Below are 16,882 nucleotides of genomic sequence, written 5' to 3'. Positions count from 1 at the left end.
GCGCCAACCGCTAGCATTGAGCAATACGCTCGGTGTGCTGGACTGCGTTCGCCAGGAAGCTCCGGTAAAGCGGTTTCGATCAATCCTTGCCTGATAGCGCGCGTCAGCCCGTTCTCGCTGTACGCTGCGAGGATCCCTTCGCTCGCAAGTCGTTCCGCGGATGAACGAACGCTTGCCAGCGCGATGTGGAACATGAGGACGTGGGTTGCATATAGCGGTTTTTTGCGCGACCTGAGCAAGGAAATGTCCGAGAGGCCTACCAGATCCATTCGACTGAACAGTTGGAGGCTGGTTCGAATGACATCAGTCTCTTGGCAACGCGCCAACCAAGTCATGGGAGACTCATTGATGTCCACGCGCGTACATTGCTCGAAGACGGCCACCATGAGCTCCATGTCTTGGTCCAGGTCTACATCCAATCGAGCACTTGCTGATTCAAAGGCGATGCGGAGATTTTCGATAACGAGAGCAAGGGTTGCGTTGAGTAATGCTGTGATAGACAACCTTTGCTCAGCATTGAGGGCCTTTGGACGTCGTCTGAGACTTCTACAATGCCGCACACAGAAGTAAATAACTTGCAAGAGCTGGCGATGGAACGGGACGGTCAGCTGGCCTCGGAGAGACTTCGCAGGTGGGAGTGAGCCGTTCAAAATGACGCCCCGGACATTCTGTACCAACGCGATGAAATGCTCCACGTCACTCCCCTTTTCATCTGTAGAAAACCAAGCGACCTCTAGTAGAGCAAGCAAGAGAGACAGCCTTGCGCGATGGACACTGGACATCATGTCTCCTGATCGCTTTTCTGCAGAAAGATTTCCAGATATGGAAGCAGCCAGGGCAAGGAATGTGGATCTAACAGATGCGCTCCCGCGGAGATATGGGACTACTTGGAGCAAGAGGAATTGCAACGATTCTGTGAGGGTTGTCTGTACTTGGGTAAGGGATAAATTGAGGTTGATTGACGTTACCCGCTTGTGCGCTTCGACCGCATCGAGAACAAGGTCGCCGTTTGCATATGGCTGTAGACGAAGTTGAAGCAATGCGGTTGAATAGGAAAAGCTGTCCCCGTATTCGCGTTCTACCATCGGGTCTTGAATCTGCACATACTCCATTACTAGCGTCGGGAAGTCAATCTTGATTTGGTCTGCAAGCTCATCATGTAAAGTAGGATCATAAGAACTCGCAGCAGCTTCTGAGACGAGTTCTGTAAGTTGGTCCTCCGATTTCAGCGTCTCCTCCAGAGCACTGTAGCTAGGAGGTTTCTTCGCACAAGTGTCTACAGATCCCTGAAGGTGCATCTGAATGTCCACAGCGATGATGTGTAGCGCATGAGATTTGACGATGGTCCGATACGCGTGTGCTGACACGGCTTCGTGAAGATCAGAACGGCGGCCCCCGTCAAGCTCGACATAGTCCTGCGTCTTATAGTCCGGAGCCGGTCCAAGCTCTTCGTTAGCGATAGCGGCCAGATGTGTGAATAGAGGTGAGTCAGTCCGTAATGGGTCCAGATACTGCTTATGCTCATGAATGTGTTGCCAGACCACGTCCAGGAAGCGTAATAGTGACGCCAACAGCTGGGGATTGAGCTCAAGCAATTCCCTCCATTGCTGAAGCATATCGCAAGCGACACCGACGGCACTCACTGTTTTGGAGGGTTCTCCTAAGTCTTTCTCCTTGCCTTTGACTGATGACACCGGGCCTCGGAAATTACCAGTGACGAATAACCTCGCAAGCGCAGGTTCTTTGTCGATCGCTAGAGTGATGAAGTTCCACACCGCATTACGCAGCTGAGGGTCATCGTAAGGATGTTGCACTATGCGAACCAATGACAGGACGGTGGCCTCCGGATCTGAGAGATGACCGATAATGGTAGGAGGGGATCCTTGAGTCGTCGACAATGAAGAGCACAAGGCAAATAGTACTCGCATGGCCTCCACGGGAACCAGCGCACCCATACTCCTTTCCTTTGCATAGCGAGCGAGAGCGTCTATTGGGTCTACCCTAGATGGACCTCTGTCGAATGATGCGGTGCTACCACCGACTTTAGCACATAGAGTCTGCTCTAGAAGACAAGGATTGCTGGATTTGCTCGTAGACAGCTTGAAATTGAGGAGGAGCCGGGTCAGACACAGCTGGGATTCCATGAGATATATCAAGCGCCTGGCGTCACCAAACCGGCGCGAAGCATACAGCATTCCTAGCACTGTTCCTCCAGATGTCAAGGAGGACACGAGGGGTGTGATAGTCGATGTCGTCGCTTTAAAGAGAAACGCATCTGATATAGTCTGACTCAGCGTCACGAATGGACCATCCTTCAATGTAGGCGGCGAATGCTGAAAGATCTCTGTGTAGAATGAGGAGACCCGCTTGGCGATCTCGAAACGATCACCTAACTGGACATATTTCCAACCCATGTGCTCAACCCATATTTCCGCATGTACGAAGCGCGCAGCGCGCAATAAGACTTCCTCTTTGACCTGCTGCAAGCGGGGTGTATGCTGGAGGACAGCCAGGACAGAGGAGGACGCCTCATGAAAAAGCTGCTGGACCAGATGCAAGAGTGCCAACGTCATCGTGTAATGACCGGTCAGACGCTCAGCAGCAAGAACAGTAGAGGCACCCCCGACGCTTTTTTCAGACCCGAACAACGACGCCGTTGACCGCATGTAGAGCCACACGCGATTGGAGTACTTGGGAAGCGCGACCAGCGCAGACAGGACACTCATCGCTGAAGTGATCAAAGGGGTTCGCAAAGTCACCTTTGGTTGAGCAGAATATCGGGTGAGCGCTTCCTCCAGGATCATGGTGGCCAACTGAACGAGATCTGGGGGCTGCGCCTCAACCATAGTGTGGGCAACAACTGGGTCACCATTCTCCAAGGTCTCCAGTAATTGCTCCGCCAGTAGAGGGTTGTCCTGCACAACGCTGCGCATGAGGTCGAGAATGTGCACTACAGTAGTCTCATCTCCATTGGTGTCCATTTCAACTCCGATATCCTCCAATTTGAGTGAAAGCGGTCGGTGCAATCCACGCTGTGCGAAGGAGATGCTCTGATAAGATCCGCCGGAACCAGGGTGCATGCACCTGCGATTGACATAGTCTGTCAAAATTTCCAGCAAAACCTTCCACCCGGAATGCTCAAGTTGCCACGAGACCACGAGTAAATCGGCGCCATCTCCACTGAGTAGACGACCAATGGATTTTGCTGGAAGTGTCGTGCCACCTGGTAGCTTTACTGGTCGCATATTGGCATAGACCAAGCCAGCCCCCATGGAGGAGGATCCGTGCCGCTCTGGTATTTTCTCATACAGTGCATGTGCTCCTGTACATGTGCTAGCTGAAATGACTTGCGTGTATGTGGGCAATTGATCGAGGTAGTAGAAGACATGTCGGGCACATATCTCGCGATCTTCGTCAAGACCCTGGCCCTCGTTGGCGTGATCGGCAGTAGAGAGCTCGTCGGTGTCCAAAAATCCCGTAGCGCTCATAGCGCGCAACAGTCTGACAAGAGGCCTGACCTGAACAGGAAACCTCGAACGTGCGACATCGAAGATTGCGCGGCGAGCGACACCCTGTGACCAGTCAGATTGCCAGTATTGTCTACATATGCCCGCCACGGACTTGCTTTCGCTCCTGCCAAACAATGCGATCCAAACTTCGACGAGGGAATCAAAGTCAGGGATAAGCTCGACAGGAACAAGTTCGACGACTGCAATCACGAGGCCTGTGAAGTCCAATTGAGCTTGCTTCTGTTAGGCAATAGCGAGGAGTCATACCTTTGAGTACCGAGCGATACGCCACGGCATTCGGGTCTGTCAGCGTTGAAGCGGTCTTCCAGGCAACTGCGGTCACGAAGATCGGCGAACTGGTTAAAAGGTTGAACATCAATTTGAACAATCCAGCGTCTGGGTCTAAGCACGTCCTAGCCATCAATACATGAGTCGGCTCCCGATCTTTGGAATATGTTGATCGTCCGGGTTGCGGCACAAGCGATTCCACGAAGCTACGGTATGCCTCCGGAAGCTCCTCCATGTCTGAGGCGACTTGTACCAATCGAGATAATAAGAATGCCCATGCAATGAATGCACACGCGTAGTGGCTGTCTGTGTGCGACATTATAAGCTCGTGGATCTTCTTCAGCGATTCCGGAGAGGCCCAGTAAATATTTGTGTCCATAGACAACTCTATGCCTCCTGGTTCGGCTGCCCTTTCCAGCTCGAGTACCTCAATGGTAAGCAGAATCCAGAGGGCTGCGCAGTCACGCTGGAGCTGCATGCCTTCGTCATCCAGTAATAGCGAGGAAATCTCCTGGACTGACCCAAGATTAGTCTCGTAAGCGGTTTCGAATATATGAACCACTAATGGCCCATCACAGGGCACGTAGCTCCACATCGTCCAGAACAAAACTTCGAGTAACACGAGCTGCTCCTTCGCGTTCTGACGGGCCCATGCGGCACCCTTTCGTGGGTCCGCGCTCACCTGTTCCGGGAGGGTGGCTTTAGTTTTATGCACATACTCCTTGAGTAGGGTGTTGGCGAACGCTGTGCCATCAGAGAGGATTTGGGGGAGGAACTCCGTAGTGGCCGCATATGCCGGGTCATTCGCGTTCTCGTTGGCGCGGAAGAGAGGAATGAGCGCGCGCAGAACGAACAGTCGTTCGGAATAGTAGAACGGGGTGATAGCCTCGACAAGTTCCTCTACTAGGCTGGCATTTTCTCCGGTGCCCGCACGCTCTGGAAGTCCTTCATTGTATAGAAAGGACCGAAGAAGAATGAGAGCCTCAACCTCGTCAATTTGGAAGTGGGAGCTGATGGCGAAGACGCATTCTTTGTCGGCAGGTTCAACGCGAAGGACAACCCCATCTCGCAGTGTCACAGATCCGGAGTCGACCTCTTTTTTGGACGCGCCGTTTGGCTTTCCAAACGGCGTAGAGACATTTCCAAGCTTTGAAACACGCGGTTTGAGATATTCAGAAACTTGTTCTGGCGTGGTTCCTTCCTGGTGACCAGAGAGAATAGAATGGAGGTGTTGATACGTTCTGTGGTCTGTTAGTCGCAGCTAAATGATTCGTCCATCATAGCACCCACATATCAACCAAGTTTGAACGGTTTGGAGACTCCCCCGACATTTTACGGGGGTGAAGGCACCGGTGGCCACACTTTAGCTGGAGGTCGAAGACGCCAAGTCGCGGAATGAGCGCTTGACGCGTCTGCTCACTCTCCGTCCGCCACATCGTCCCGGCCTTTCATCCGAATTCGCGAGAAATGTCTCAAGTCGTAGGCAACGTAAGTTCATTCTGAGTACTCTATGCTTACTATACTCAATGAAAGTTGACAGACTGCTCTAGCGTACGCCAGAGTATGGCACCACGCCGACGCTTCAGACAGGATTCTAGGAAAGCTAGCGGAGCGCATTGCAATTGTACTCATGGGCAAACACAAACCAATTTTTGACCCAAGTGGTGTGTACCATGTTAAATCTACCTCGCGCGGCATGATCAACTCTTTCGTGGGCAGCGGACTGCGGGGACTATGTTGTTGTGACGAATGCACGAAAGATCAAGGTAACAGGGAATAAGTCACAGCAGCTCGTCTACCGACATCACACAATGTTTCCGGGTGGATTAAAAGAGATACAGTATAAGGATATGATGCTTCGAAAACCAGACGAGGTGTGTCTTGCGACTATCGGGCTCTCATCCATTGAGCTCATGCTGTTGGCAGATAATCCGGCAAGCAGTGTCTGGTATGCTGCCCAAAAACAAGCTGCGTGAACGGAGGTTGCAAAGGCTGCGAATTTTTGAAGACGACGATATGGGTTTATTCCAGCACAATATCCTGAAGCGATGGGAGGATGGTACTCTCCGCTAACTTAGAGCTAGCAGTGAATTGATCATGTCTCTGTCTTCATGGCTAATTACATCGGCATTGCAATATTCTAATCGGGTGTGTAGTCCTCGTCCTCCGAATTATTGTCCTCGTATGGTATCTCGAACTGTGGGAGGTCGACACCTCTGGTTTCCCTTCCGATTCCTTCAATATGGACGTTCTCAAATCCCTCGTTATCTTCGTCACTGGTATCTCCATCCTCAGCTGTGTCTTCATCGGAACCGAATAATCCCTTTGGTTTTCGACGGCGCCGACCATTTGCACGGCCATTAAGTGCCTTCGCTCCTTCCAATGCCGCCGTGTCCACTTCCCATTTATCTGGAATGGACGGCTGCAACAATTGGCGAATATGTTCCTGCACAAGCATGCCTGAACAAATAGCCTGTCAATTAACACACCATGAAGGCATCCCGTAACTGACCAATTGTCATAAGAGCTGAACCGTCAAACGCCTTATACATATTCGGTTTGTCGTTGCGCTGCAACCGGGATTGATTTCGAGACTGGTGATCATCGTATGTGTCCGATTCATCCTCGCTAGAGCTGCTTTCCTCATCAGTTGTGTCATGTTGCACATCGTCGTTATTTAATCGTCTATGCGTTGTCTCTATATTCTGTTCCGATTGGGACTGCTCTTCTCCGCCGGCCTGCAGTCTAGCCAACTTTCTTGCCATCTTCCTTTGTTGTACATCTTTGGTGACATCGCGAAGCTGTCCCATGGCATCATAGTATGCGCTTGCAAAATAGTGGATGTATTTCAGCAGGTCCTGCATAGTACAATGAATATTCCTAGGTATAATAGGGTGAAGTGCGACTCACGGATGGGGGCTTTAGCAGTTCTTCGTGAATGACATGGTCTTGGATCACGGATGATTGCCCAGCGGGCGCTGAGGCGGGCGTCGTACTGCTTGTACTCCCACCAGGTGTCTCTAAAAAAGTCCAATCTGAATAAAATCTGCGTCGTTTCTTCGCCCGACGATCTCTTAGGGTGTCATCGCCACCGTCTCTTGTGGTGTCTTCCTTGTCTTCGCCCTGTGTCAACCCAGCCCCAGCCAGATCATGTGTCTCGCCCTCATGACTGTCGTCCGCATGGTCCAAGTGAGCTATGGACCGTCGCAACTTTACCCTTCCAAGACCCCCCGCGTCCTGTGCAATCCAATTGCCTCTCACATCGCGGACAGAGTATTTGCCTCTGCGTGAAATTTGATTTACATCAGCGTTCTTGACACGAGTACCGTCCGGGTGTAGACGAAGAGCTGCATGGTCATGTACTGTATTGTACCGACGAGAGGACATCACCAGTTAGACCGACTTGGGCGAGGTGGAGCTTAGCCTGGTGTGTCTGGTGTTCTCGTTCTCGTTGAAAGCTATTTACTGAGTTTACTAAATAATCTTAGCATACCTTTATTTGACTGAAGCTTGTTACGATGCAATTATTACATCCCTTGTATACTACCATATGAAGATATAACATCTCCAAAAGAAGGCTAGCGGTGGAGGAAATCATCAACCGAATCCTCGGGTTGTTTGTGACGCGTGAACGTCCCGGGAACCCAACGGGCACCCATATTGCAACTGGACTGGCCCGAGCATTGTCCACAGCTGACCCTCTTTCTGGTTCTCCTTTCTCGTCTGCTATCTCGCACTCTCGTTCTGTTTTGATTTTTCATCTTCACTCTTGGATAAGACTGACGTCGTCTGGCATCTAACTCGGACACCATACACATTAAATCGCGCGAGTCGATATACGACTATACAAAGCAGAGGCCATGCCTCAATTTGTATACGTAGTCCACGAGTTTACTCCCGAAAATCCGGATGAGGTTGCTCTCAAAGTGGGCGAACGTATAGAGGTGGTTGAGAAGGACGACTTATACGGCGATGGCTGGTGGCAGGTAAGCTAATTAAACATTGTCTACAGGAGGTTCAAGCGCAGGAGACAGTATTTGTTTTGTGCCCAAATGACCATCGTACTTATGGTCTGAACGGCTTCTGCTGTCTTTATCTTCCCACTGGATTTTCCCAACACCGCCAGCCTGATGTTGACCACATTACACTCCTTTCTCGTTCTCCAGGGACGCAATTCTGCTGGAGTTGTCGGCTTATTTCCAGAAAGTTACACCTCCTCAATTCCTCCGAATACGTCGTCCGTTGGTGCCACCGCAAGCAGCGCGAATGGCTCCTCTTCGTCGTCCACCGTAGATGGTCCAACTGTCACGCAGATCACAAACCCCTCAACAGGCACACCAAGCTCTATACGCAATACTGCAGACCCCATTCTCAGCAATAGCACCGAAGAGATATCCACAAGCGATCGAGGAACGACTAGCAATGAAACAGGCGGGCGGGGTAGCGGAGAGATGATGCAGGCAACAATGACCGACGTTCAGAAAGCAATAGAGCAACTAGGGCGGGGAGGTGATGACGGGACAAGGAGTTTTAGCTTTGCGAGCTCCCACTCGCAGTCTACAGACCACTCTGAAGCTGAAGACACCGATAAAGAGGATGAAGATGGCGAGGAGCATGCTTTCGGCTGGTCAAGAGGTGCGCGAACGAAGTTGGCGCTCAAGGCGCAACAAGCAAATGAGGAGCGAGAGGCAAAGGAAAGAGACACATCTAGGCAAGAATTAAGACCAAGTGCGGATCCAACGACGCCGATGCGCATAGTAGCGCCGCCAATTGATGTCGAAGTGAGTGACGAGAGTGACGACGAGGAGGTGGTGCGCACTCGTCGCTCTCAAAGCCCTCCGCAGAAGAGCTCGAGTCCTCGTAGTGCCAGCTTGGGTCGTGTCAAATATTCACATATATCGGAAGAAGATGAAGAGCAGGAGGCGGCTGGCCTTTCGTCAAGGCACTCGCGATCTGCGAGTGCAACTATGAACTTCCGTAGATCGCCGCCACCAGTCATCACAGTGACCGAGCAACCGCTGCCTTTACGTAGCCAGGGATCAAGAGATAGCACGGCAAACATCGTTCCCTCGGAAGAGTTTATCGTACCGTCGCCAGCTGCAGACGAAAGTGAGATTCCTACAGCTCGAGCGGAACGGGCTACATTCCCGGACGCACAAATTAACCCGAATCCAGTCGAGGAGAACGAGCCCGCGTCCCCTGCTGTTCAGGTTGACGAACCTTCCCCTGTGTCGGAGACTAGTCTTGCAGTCCCCCCGACGGGAGGACTTGCTGCTCTCGCAAGGGCTACATCGTATCCTCCTCTGACACGAGCATCTCCCCTCACGACGCAGGCCGCCTCAGCTTCAACATTAAGCATGCCACAAATGGTTACTCCTACACCCAGTGCAATCCGCGTTTCTGACGCACCTTTTGCCTCACCATTGCCCTCTCCCAGTGCCTCGTCCTTCGCGGGTTCTATGAGCATGGGTTCCGCCGGCATCCAACAGACATTGACGCCTGCTACGTCACATAGGAATTCAGCAGACGCCAAAGGTGCAGCACTGTTGGATGCCAAGAAAGAAAGGCCGGAAGGTCATCCCTCAGAATGGTCAGTTGAGCAAGTGATTGAGTGGCTTAAGTCTAAAGGCTTTGACGAAGGCGTTTGCGATAAGTTCATTGGTGTGTTCAGCTTACGAAATGCTGATTACTGCGTATTCTGACCGAACCGTCTGAAATTAGAACAAGAGATCACAGGTGATGTCCTCCTTGAGCTTGATGCTAACGTGCTCAAGACCGAGATCGGGATCGTCGCATTCGGCAAGCGCGCACGCATTGTCAATGCTATCACCGAGCTCCGTCGTCCGTCGTCGATTTTCGAGTCTCCGTCGCACACGCCCGCTCGCGTGATGACGCCACGTTCACAAACTGGCAATTCGCTGCCTTACTCTCATTCTCATTCCGCCAGCATGCAGAGCTCGGCACCGACCCAGGCATCTTCGGCATGGGCTTACTCCCCCTTGTACGCACCGAGCGCTCAGGGATTCCCTAGTCCCGGTGTTGTGTCTATGATAAACTCAGAGGCACCACACACCGCTGATTTACAGCCGAAGAATGGATGGCCTACGAGCGAGGCTGAGACTACTGTTACTGCCGAAGAACAAGAGAGCGGCTCAGTCGAAGTACGAAAGGCTGCCACTATGGGTCTCGGCTTGGGACTGCAGCCATCGCTCATGAACGGAAAAGATTCGGTGAGATCCTTAGCGCCTTTACGACTGTTGATGATCCTGATTGTTTTGACCTTGCGACTTGAAATAGCTTCCTGGTCGTCTTGCTCTGTCGCCTTCGCCCAGCGACAGCGCCATAGCATCCACGACTGATGTTACTAATGGCACAACAGCCGCGGATGAGGAACGAGCAGTGATGAGCGAGGTTAGTGTTCTTTTGCATGATACGTGGATATTCACTCACTCACCAATAAAATTTAATTACTACAGAGCGACACGTTACCGGCGGATTCCAAACATAAGAAGCGTCGGTTTTGGCGTAGCGAGTCGGGTTCAGTCAAGGCAGGATCTACAATCAGTGACAGCGGGAGCCGACACTCGAAAGACACAGGCTCCGTTCCGTCACCACCAACCGCGTCAACCGCTGTATCCGCGCCTGTCTCGACGGCTGCTTCGCCCACGGACACCAAGTCCGAGCCCTCAAATGAGAGCGCATCCATTGTTAATAGGCGGACATCGAAGAAACGGGAAAGTGTGGACGGACGTAAGCCCTCGGACCGCTTGAGTCTATTCGGGACTTCTTTCTCAGGAACGCTAGGCAAGGGTGGGAAAAGCCGGAAGCCGCCCCCGAGGCTTTCCAGGTATGTTTAAACATCATTCCAGGGTTCAACGCACTTATGAAAGTTCCAGTACGTCGGAGAAGAACGAGAAGGAGAAGTCCCCGGAAGAGAAGCACAGTGCGTTTTCGCGCATTCGCGAAAAGAAGCCAGGGGGGCGTCCGTCGACTGCCGACGGGACCCTCAGAGAGAAGTCTCAGCGGATCCCTTCCATCAGAGAGGTGAATGAGAGTAAGGAGAAGGAGCCTAAACCGGTTAAGGAGGCCGACAAGCCTAAAGATAAGGAGGACCCCGCGGTACTGCGCAAGCGGACTGCATCTACAGTGGGTCCTACAAAGGCCACAGTGGTGCCTGTTTCTCCTGGTAAAGGCGCACCCGCGCTCAAGCCAGGTCAGAGCATCCTGGATCAGATCGGAACGCCTGACCACGAAGGCTGGATGCGTAAAAGGGGTGATCGGTACAACACGTGGAAAGCGCGATACTGTGTGCTCAAAGGTCCGCATCTATATATCCTTAGAAGCAAGAATAAGACGGTAGGCCCTGTTGTATGTGGATGGATTTGGTGCTTATGTTCCGGGTCTCATCAGGAAAGCAAGATCAAGGCGTACGTAAACATCGAAGGCTACAAGGTCTGCATGGATGAAGACCTCGATCCTGGCCGTTATGGATTCCGGATCATCCACGAGGGCGATAAGACGCATTGCTTTAGTTCAGAAGATCAGATCGTTGTCCGTGAGTGGATGAAGGCACTCATGAAGGCCACGATCACTCGAGATTACAGCGGTATGTCTACTTCATGAAGTTACATTTGGTCCCTGACTGTTCGTTGATAGATCTAGTTGTCTCTTCTTGTGATATCCCTACAATTCCTCTGGCTGTTGCGCAGGCCATGAATCCCGCGCCTCGACCACCCTCTCCTACGGCCCGCGCCGCCACTCAGCGAGCGATGCGTGCTGAGAATCCGCATCAACTATCTCAAAGGGACGCACAAGTCTTACTTATGGGTGTGCAAGCGAAAGATAAGGGTGGAGTTGAACGTGCGCGGCTGGAGTCGTTCTTTACGAATGACACGATATCAACCGCTGGTTCAGAACCTGGATCTCCGAAGCTGGCCACCTCAGGGAAGGCTCCACCCAGACCGTCGCGGGAGTTGAGGAGACTCACTTCTAAATCTGAATCGGTGAGCAGATGCGATTATATGGTTTGCGACTTCAACTGAGATTTACCTCAGCAAGGACCTGTTGACACTGAGTTGATCGATTGGGCGAACTCTCATTTACCATTGGCATTACAATTATCAGATCCAGCTGGACCAATTTTCGGTGGTCTGGCTCTCCTCAGACTGGCGGAGGATATCAAAGGCAAACCATCGTCCCCGCGGGTTCCAGACAGCGCGTTCCCATCTGGACCCAACGACGAGAAACTAGATGGACTGTTCAGGCTGTTCGACTTTCTCCTGGACAACGACGTAAAGATGGGTACTGTCAGCATTAACGACATTCGGCAAGGGAAGCATGAGAAGATTGTGCAGCTGTTACGTGCGCTGAGGGCTTGGGAAGACAAGCGCAAGACGATTGCGCGTTCATTGGGACCTGGTGCGCCGACCAACGGCCGATGAGTTGTAACTTGTGGGGGACGGGTTAGCGGTATAATGTAACTGTCGCGTATCTTTAGTTTGTGTCATTGTTCTACGGATAGGCTTTATGTATTTATTTCCTCCTCGATACCCTTTGAATAATTTCCCCCGTTTCTAGCCTGTCAAAAGTGTGTCATTCGTCGATCGAGATCCGACCAATAGCCGCTAGATTGGGCAGGCGGAGGGCGGGCGGCAAATGCCGATGCCTCTTCATACATTCTTCGATCGAGCAGGCAGGATGCAGCCCATCGAGCGCGCCCTCCTCGCCGCCGTCTGGGACGATGGACTCCAGCATCCGTGGCCGCCCTCGACCGTTGAGCTCGCGAAAAATGTCGTTAACGGCGCCTTCCGCGACCCGCTCACATCATCCGCCGCTCGAAGTTTATTCACAATTCACGTAAAAGGCACTTCCGAAAACTGCGCGGATCTCCCCCTAGATAAGTGGTTTGATTTTACCCCCACCACATCAGCCCTCTCCGAGGAGGACGAGCTCCTCCGATTAACTCTCGCAGCCGCATGTCTGCATGCTTTCATCCAGGCAAATTGGACGGGCCCTGATGTGGATGTACAGCCTCTGGAGGTTATCTCGGTTCCTCCGGAATTATCTCAGATTATAACTGAGGAGTTATTGAATCAAAAATCCACTGCGGAGCTTGCTTATGGCGGGGAGCCAGCGTACCATTTATCAAAAAACCCCATCTTCCTCCGACTCGCGAAACTCCTCTTCGACATCCCTTATCATCATTGCCAGACCGCGCCCTGGTGGAGACTTCGTACTTGGTTTGTCCACCAGCAGGTACTAGATGAACCTACTGCAGTACCCCCGGGCGTCTTATCATCTGTTGAGCCGCTGCTGAAAAACCTCTCATCCGAGCCCGATCTTTTCGGTGCTCTCACCCTTGAGCAAGGCCTGCTCGAGCATCTTCTGGGACACGACAAGACAGCGGCAGAGTATTTCGTCCGCGCGGCTCGCGCGACACAACTAGAATACGAACTTACTGGGGCCCTCGGAAAGCGCACCAAATTTCAGCAGAATGACATAACCCAGCTCGTCTTGCTCGCCGAATCCCGCCAAAGGGAGGACTGTCCACCCGAAAGCCCGGACACGGCTGAATCAAGCGCTAAATCGATGCCCGATGACTCTGATTCGGCGGGGAACGACGTAACAATTCCTGAGACCCTCGCCCTAAACGACGATACACTATTAGAGCAAACCGAATTTACGTCCTCTTCCACAGCAACCAACACCTCTCGCCTAAATCACATTAATCCGTCATCGCAGCCGGCCCTGCACCCACTAGACCAATGTATCTTGCTCGCCATGTGCCTTAATGTCCGCAACACGTCGCCCTCGCACGGCATCACCGCCGAGCAAATGTCCCCTTACGTCGCGCGCGTCATTTCGCATCCCCGCAACTGGTCGGTGCATACCATGGCCCTTCTCCTGCGCTCCCGCCTCGAGTCTACACGCACGCGCACAGTAGAGCGGTCCACGCTGCAGCTCCAGGCGCTCGTCGACCAAATGCCCACGGCCGACTCCCCAACGGCGGAGCGCCTGCGTTTCGTGCACGCGCTCCCGCTCCCGAGCCGCTGGGAGATGGAGCACGAGCTCGCCCGCCGCTTCCTCTCGCTCGGTGTCGTCAAGTCCGCACTCGAGATCTTCGAGCGGCTCGAGATGTGGGAGGACGTCGTCCGCTGCTGGCAGAGTATGGAGCGGCGCGACCGCGGCATTGCAATCGTGCGCGACCTCCTTGAGGGCCGCAAGGCCGAGGCGGACGTCGTCCTCGAGCGCGGGAAGGCCAAGAGCGCGACCGAACAGCGCCGCCGTACGCTTGATGCCGCGCGAGAGGCGAAGCTGTGGTGTCTCCTCGGCGACCTGGAGCCTGAGCACGCGCGTGAGCATTACGAGCACGCCTGGGCCGTGTCCGCGGAAACGTCCGGGCGCGCAATGCGCTCCTTGGGCGGGTTCCATTTCGCCCGGGCAGAATATCCGGAAACGATTGCATGCTTGAGGCGTGCGGTCGCCATCAACCCCCTGCTTGCGCGTTCGTGGTTTATCCTTGGTTGTGCATACGTGCGCGTCGAGGACTGGGAGGGTGCGCGCGAGGGGTTCACACGGTGCGTTACGATCGATGACGAAGACGGAGAGAGCTGGAACAATCTTGCGAGTGTCTACCTGCGTATGGGCGAGACGGGAAAAAAGGTCGAGCCGGAAGATGACGAGGCAGGAGACGGCAAGGTATGGCGTATCAAACATGTGACTGAGGCTGCAGCGTTTTGATCTTGCGCTTGAGCAGGTGGAAGAGAAGGTGGCGGATCTAACGATCTCCGATGAGTCAAGCGGGAGCATACCCTTCAGTAACAAGATGCTTGCATTCCGTGCACTTAAACAAGGGTTGAAGTTTTCCTACGAGAATTGGCGAATGTGGAACAATTACATGGTCATCGCGATGGACGTCGGCGAGCTATCGGAGGCGTGCCGCGCTTTAGGCCGCGTCGTGGAAGAGCGCAGCACAAAAGATGGCGCAGGATGCGTAGACGAAGAGGTACTAGAGCGCCTCGTAGATGCTGTCACACGAGCACCCGCAGACCCTGCAGAAGCTGTGGAGGGTGGCGGGAACAACGCTCAGCCCATGCACAATCCGAACGAGGGGCACGGCTTGCTAAGGCGCGTTACTGACCTATTCGAGCGCACCATTCTACCGCGTGTATCTTCGCCACGAATCTTTCGGGCGTGGGCGCGCTTGCTGACTTGGCAAGGACGGTGGGAGGACGCATTGAATGCTTACCTGGATGGATACAGATGCAGTGCCGCGGGGACAATGGAAAAGGGGGAGACAGATGTGGTGAAGTGGCGAGAGGCTGTGACGGAGGTGGAAGATATCGTCGATGTCCTGAGAAATTTCGGGCCACGTGCAGAGTCGTTCAATTGGAGGCTGCAGGCACGAAGCATAGTGCGGACGTTTATAGGACGGACGAAGGATTTCGAGGACGAACCGGAGTGGTCCCGATTGATCGTATTACAAGAAGACGTTCGCAAGGAAGGCTAGAAGACTGGTGGGCGGTTGTTGGGTTGCAATCAGCCCGAGTGAGGTCGGCAGGTGTGTTTGCCGTAGACTTGTGTGTGTAGGGTTCGCAATGGTGTGACACGAGGCCCTCACGGAAGTCATGTTCAGCAGGGAGGTTCGGTCGTCGGTGATAAGACTTGCCAATTGCGTGGTGGAAGGTATGTAATCGCAGCAAGCTAGATACGCAAAAATGTGTCTGGATCTCGGACAGACGATCAAATGGAACGAATCAAACACGTTATGAGGCGGGTATTAGAAGGAAGTAAGGGGGGGCAGTCCCCAGCGGCAACACGCAACTGAATCACCAATTCAAAATCAATGCAATGCGGTTGAGGGTCAACGTTGTCACGAGTTCCGTGATAATGGCGAGTGCCGAGTGTTGGACGGTCAACCTGGCATGGAATTCGTCTTCGAGTTGACTGATCTCCCACAGCGCCACCGTGAGCCCCTTACTGTCACAGCACTGAAAATCTGGCTAAAGAGAATCCGATAACTGTGGGGGGGCAGGCAGACGCACCTCGAAGCGTCGTGGGGCGTCCCGTCCTCTCCACTTATACTCTTTCCCGTTCTGGGCAGTGAAATACCGCGAGCTGCACGGAGAATTGTAGAGCAGAATCAGCGATAAGAAGCAGGCCGATGAGTGCGGGCCATTGTGCATACGTGCTATTCTCCTTCTTCTGGCGCCACGCGTCTACCATGGACTGCTGTGGGCTGTTGCCGTAGACGAGATATCCCGGAGTGCGCGAGGGGCCAAAGTAGAAGTAAGAGTTGCTGGGGCCCATGATTTTATCGGCGTTTTGTTCTGCCCATGGTTTCTCTCGTGTGAGTCGCATAATGAGGTTGGGGTCTTCCTCCACCTGCGTGGGGGCGGCACCGTTAATTCCGACGGCCCCGGGACGGGGTACGGACGTACCATTGTCCTGCATCGCGATGCGACGGTCATCAATAGGGGAGGGGCGGAAGGGCGGGAGAGACGTACACAGTGAAGGCAAGGCGGCTCTCGATGTCCTCAAACCTGGCGTTCCATGGGTCTACACTGTATTGGAGGAGACTACAAGGAGCTGACATGATAGAGCGGAAAGCAGACCGAGCCCGCGGATTGCGCACGGGGGCTCATATTCTGGCGGCAGAGGTTCGTATCATGAATTCATAATCATCTCGTTCTGAACAATGCATCCCAAATAAGGAGGCGCGCTGAGCCGGGAGCCACGTGCGGGCCACGAGTGCGCCATGGCCTATCGATTGGCTGCAGCATGAATCTGTAACACGACGGTGGTGATCTCTGAAACACATCATCTTTTCTTCCCTTCTTACCCACGATTATATCTCAGCGAACCACCTCTTGATCTCGACATCCACCAGCAGGCGGATAGCGGCACCGTCTGGGCGGAATGAGCTCTTTCTGCCTCTCGCGAGGCTAGGTGGGCTCTAGGAAAGATCATGTCTTGTTCTGCAGCTCGTAAGGACGGTGACACGACGACGAAAACGTAGCTACACGACCTGCGGGTACGTAACACTGGGAACTGGGATCTGATCTCGCTGGCTATGCCGTATTCCA

At 53.3% G+C, this 16,882-nt stretch overlaps 5 protein-coding genes across 5 annotated transcripts; 3 read left to right on the top strand and 2 right to left on the bottom strand.

Annotated features, from left to right (window-relative positions):
• Positions 1 to 5,264: 5,264 nt before the first annotated feature.
• FIBRA_07766 (uncharacterized protein) lies at positions 5,265 to 5,870 on the top strand (the record flags this gene model as incomplete). Its single annotated transcript, XM_012329433.1, has 4 exons — positions 5,265 to 5,285; positions 5,338 to 5,461; positions 5,517 to 5,671; positions 5,724 to 5,870. 4 exons carry the CDS (start codon positions 5,265 to 5,267, stop codon positions 5,868 to 5,870), a joined length of 447 nt encoding a protein of 148 aa, XP_012184823.1.
• A 67-nt stretch (positions 5,871 to 5,937) lies between these two features.
• Positions 5,938 to 7,184, bottom strand: FIBRA_07765 (uncharacterized protein; the record flags this gene model as incomplete). The annotated part of the gene is made up of 3 exons (XM_012329432.1): positions 5,938 to 6,257; positions 6,310 to 6,655; positions 6,708 to 7,184. The coding sequence occupies 3 exons, from the start codon at positions 7,182 to 7,184 to the stop codon at positions 5,938 to 5,940; spliced, it is 1,143 nt and encodes a 380-aa protein (XP_012184822.1).
• A 473-nt stretch (positions 7,185 to 7,657) lies between these two features.
• Positions 7,658 to 12,238, top strand: FIBRA_07764 (uncharacterized protein; the record flags this gene model as incomplete). The annotated part of the gene is made up of 9 exons (XM_012329431.1): positions 7,658 to 7,783; positions 7,964 to 9,458; positions 9,519 to 10,027; positions 10,095 to 10,208; positions 10,274 to 10,644; positions 10,694 to 11,153; positions 11,208 to 11,403; positions 11,454 to 11,800; positions 11,852 to 12,238. The coding sequence occupies 9 exons, from the start codon at positions 7,658 to 7,660 to the stop codon at positions 12,236 to 12,238; spliced, it is 4,005 nt and encodes a 1,334-aa protein (XP_012184821.1).
• Positions 12,239 to 12,458: 220 nt separating this feature from the next.
• On the top strand, positions 12,459 to 15,306 carry FIBRA_07763 (uncharacterized protein; the record flags this gene model as incomplete). Its single annotated transcript, XM_012329430.1, has 2 exons — positions 12,459 to 14,495; positions 14,554 to 15,306. 2 exons carry the CDS (start codon positions 12,459 to 12,461, stop codon positions 15,304 to 15,306), a joined length of 2,790 nt encoding a protein of 929 aa, XP_012184820.1.
• Positions 15,307 to 15,625: 319 nt separating this feature from the next.
• FIBRA_07762 (uncharacterized protein) lies at positions 15,626 to 16,392 on the bottom strand (the record flags this gene model as incomplete). Its single annotated transcript, XM_012329429.1, has 5 exons — positions 15,626 to 15,787; positions 15,842 to 15,914; positions 15,985 to 16,181; positions 16,238 to 16,244; positions 16,304 to 16,392. The coding sequence occupies 5 exons, from the start codon at positions 16,390 to 16,392 to the stop codon at positions 15,626 to 15,628; spliced, it is 528 nt and encodes a 175-aa protein (XP_012184819.1).
• Positions 16,393 to 16,882: the final 490 nt, after the last annotated feature.

This window comes from Fibroporia radiculosa (assembly GCF_000313525.1).
Source record: "Fibroporia radiculosa TFFH 294 genomic supercontigs, scaffold16192, whole genome shotgun sequence".
Lineage (NCBI taxonomy): Eukaryota > Fungi > Basidiomycota > Agaricomycetes > Polyporales > Fibroporiaceae > Fibroporia > Fibroporia radiculosa.
This window is presented reverse-complemented; position numbering and strand designations above follow the sequence as displayed.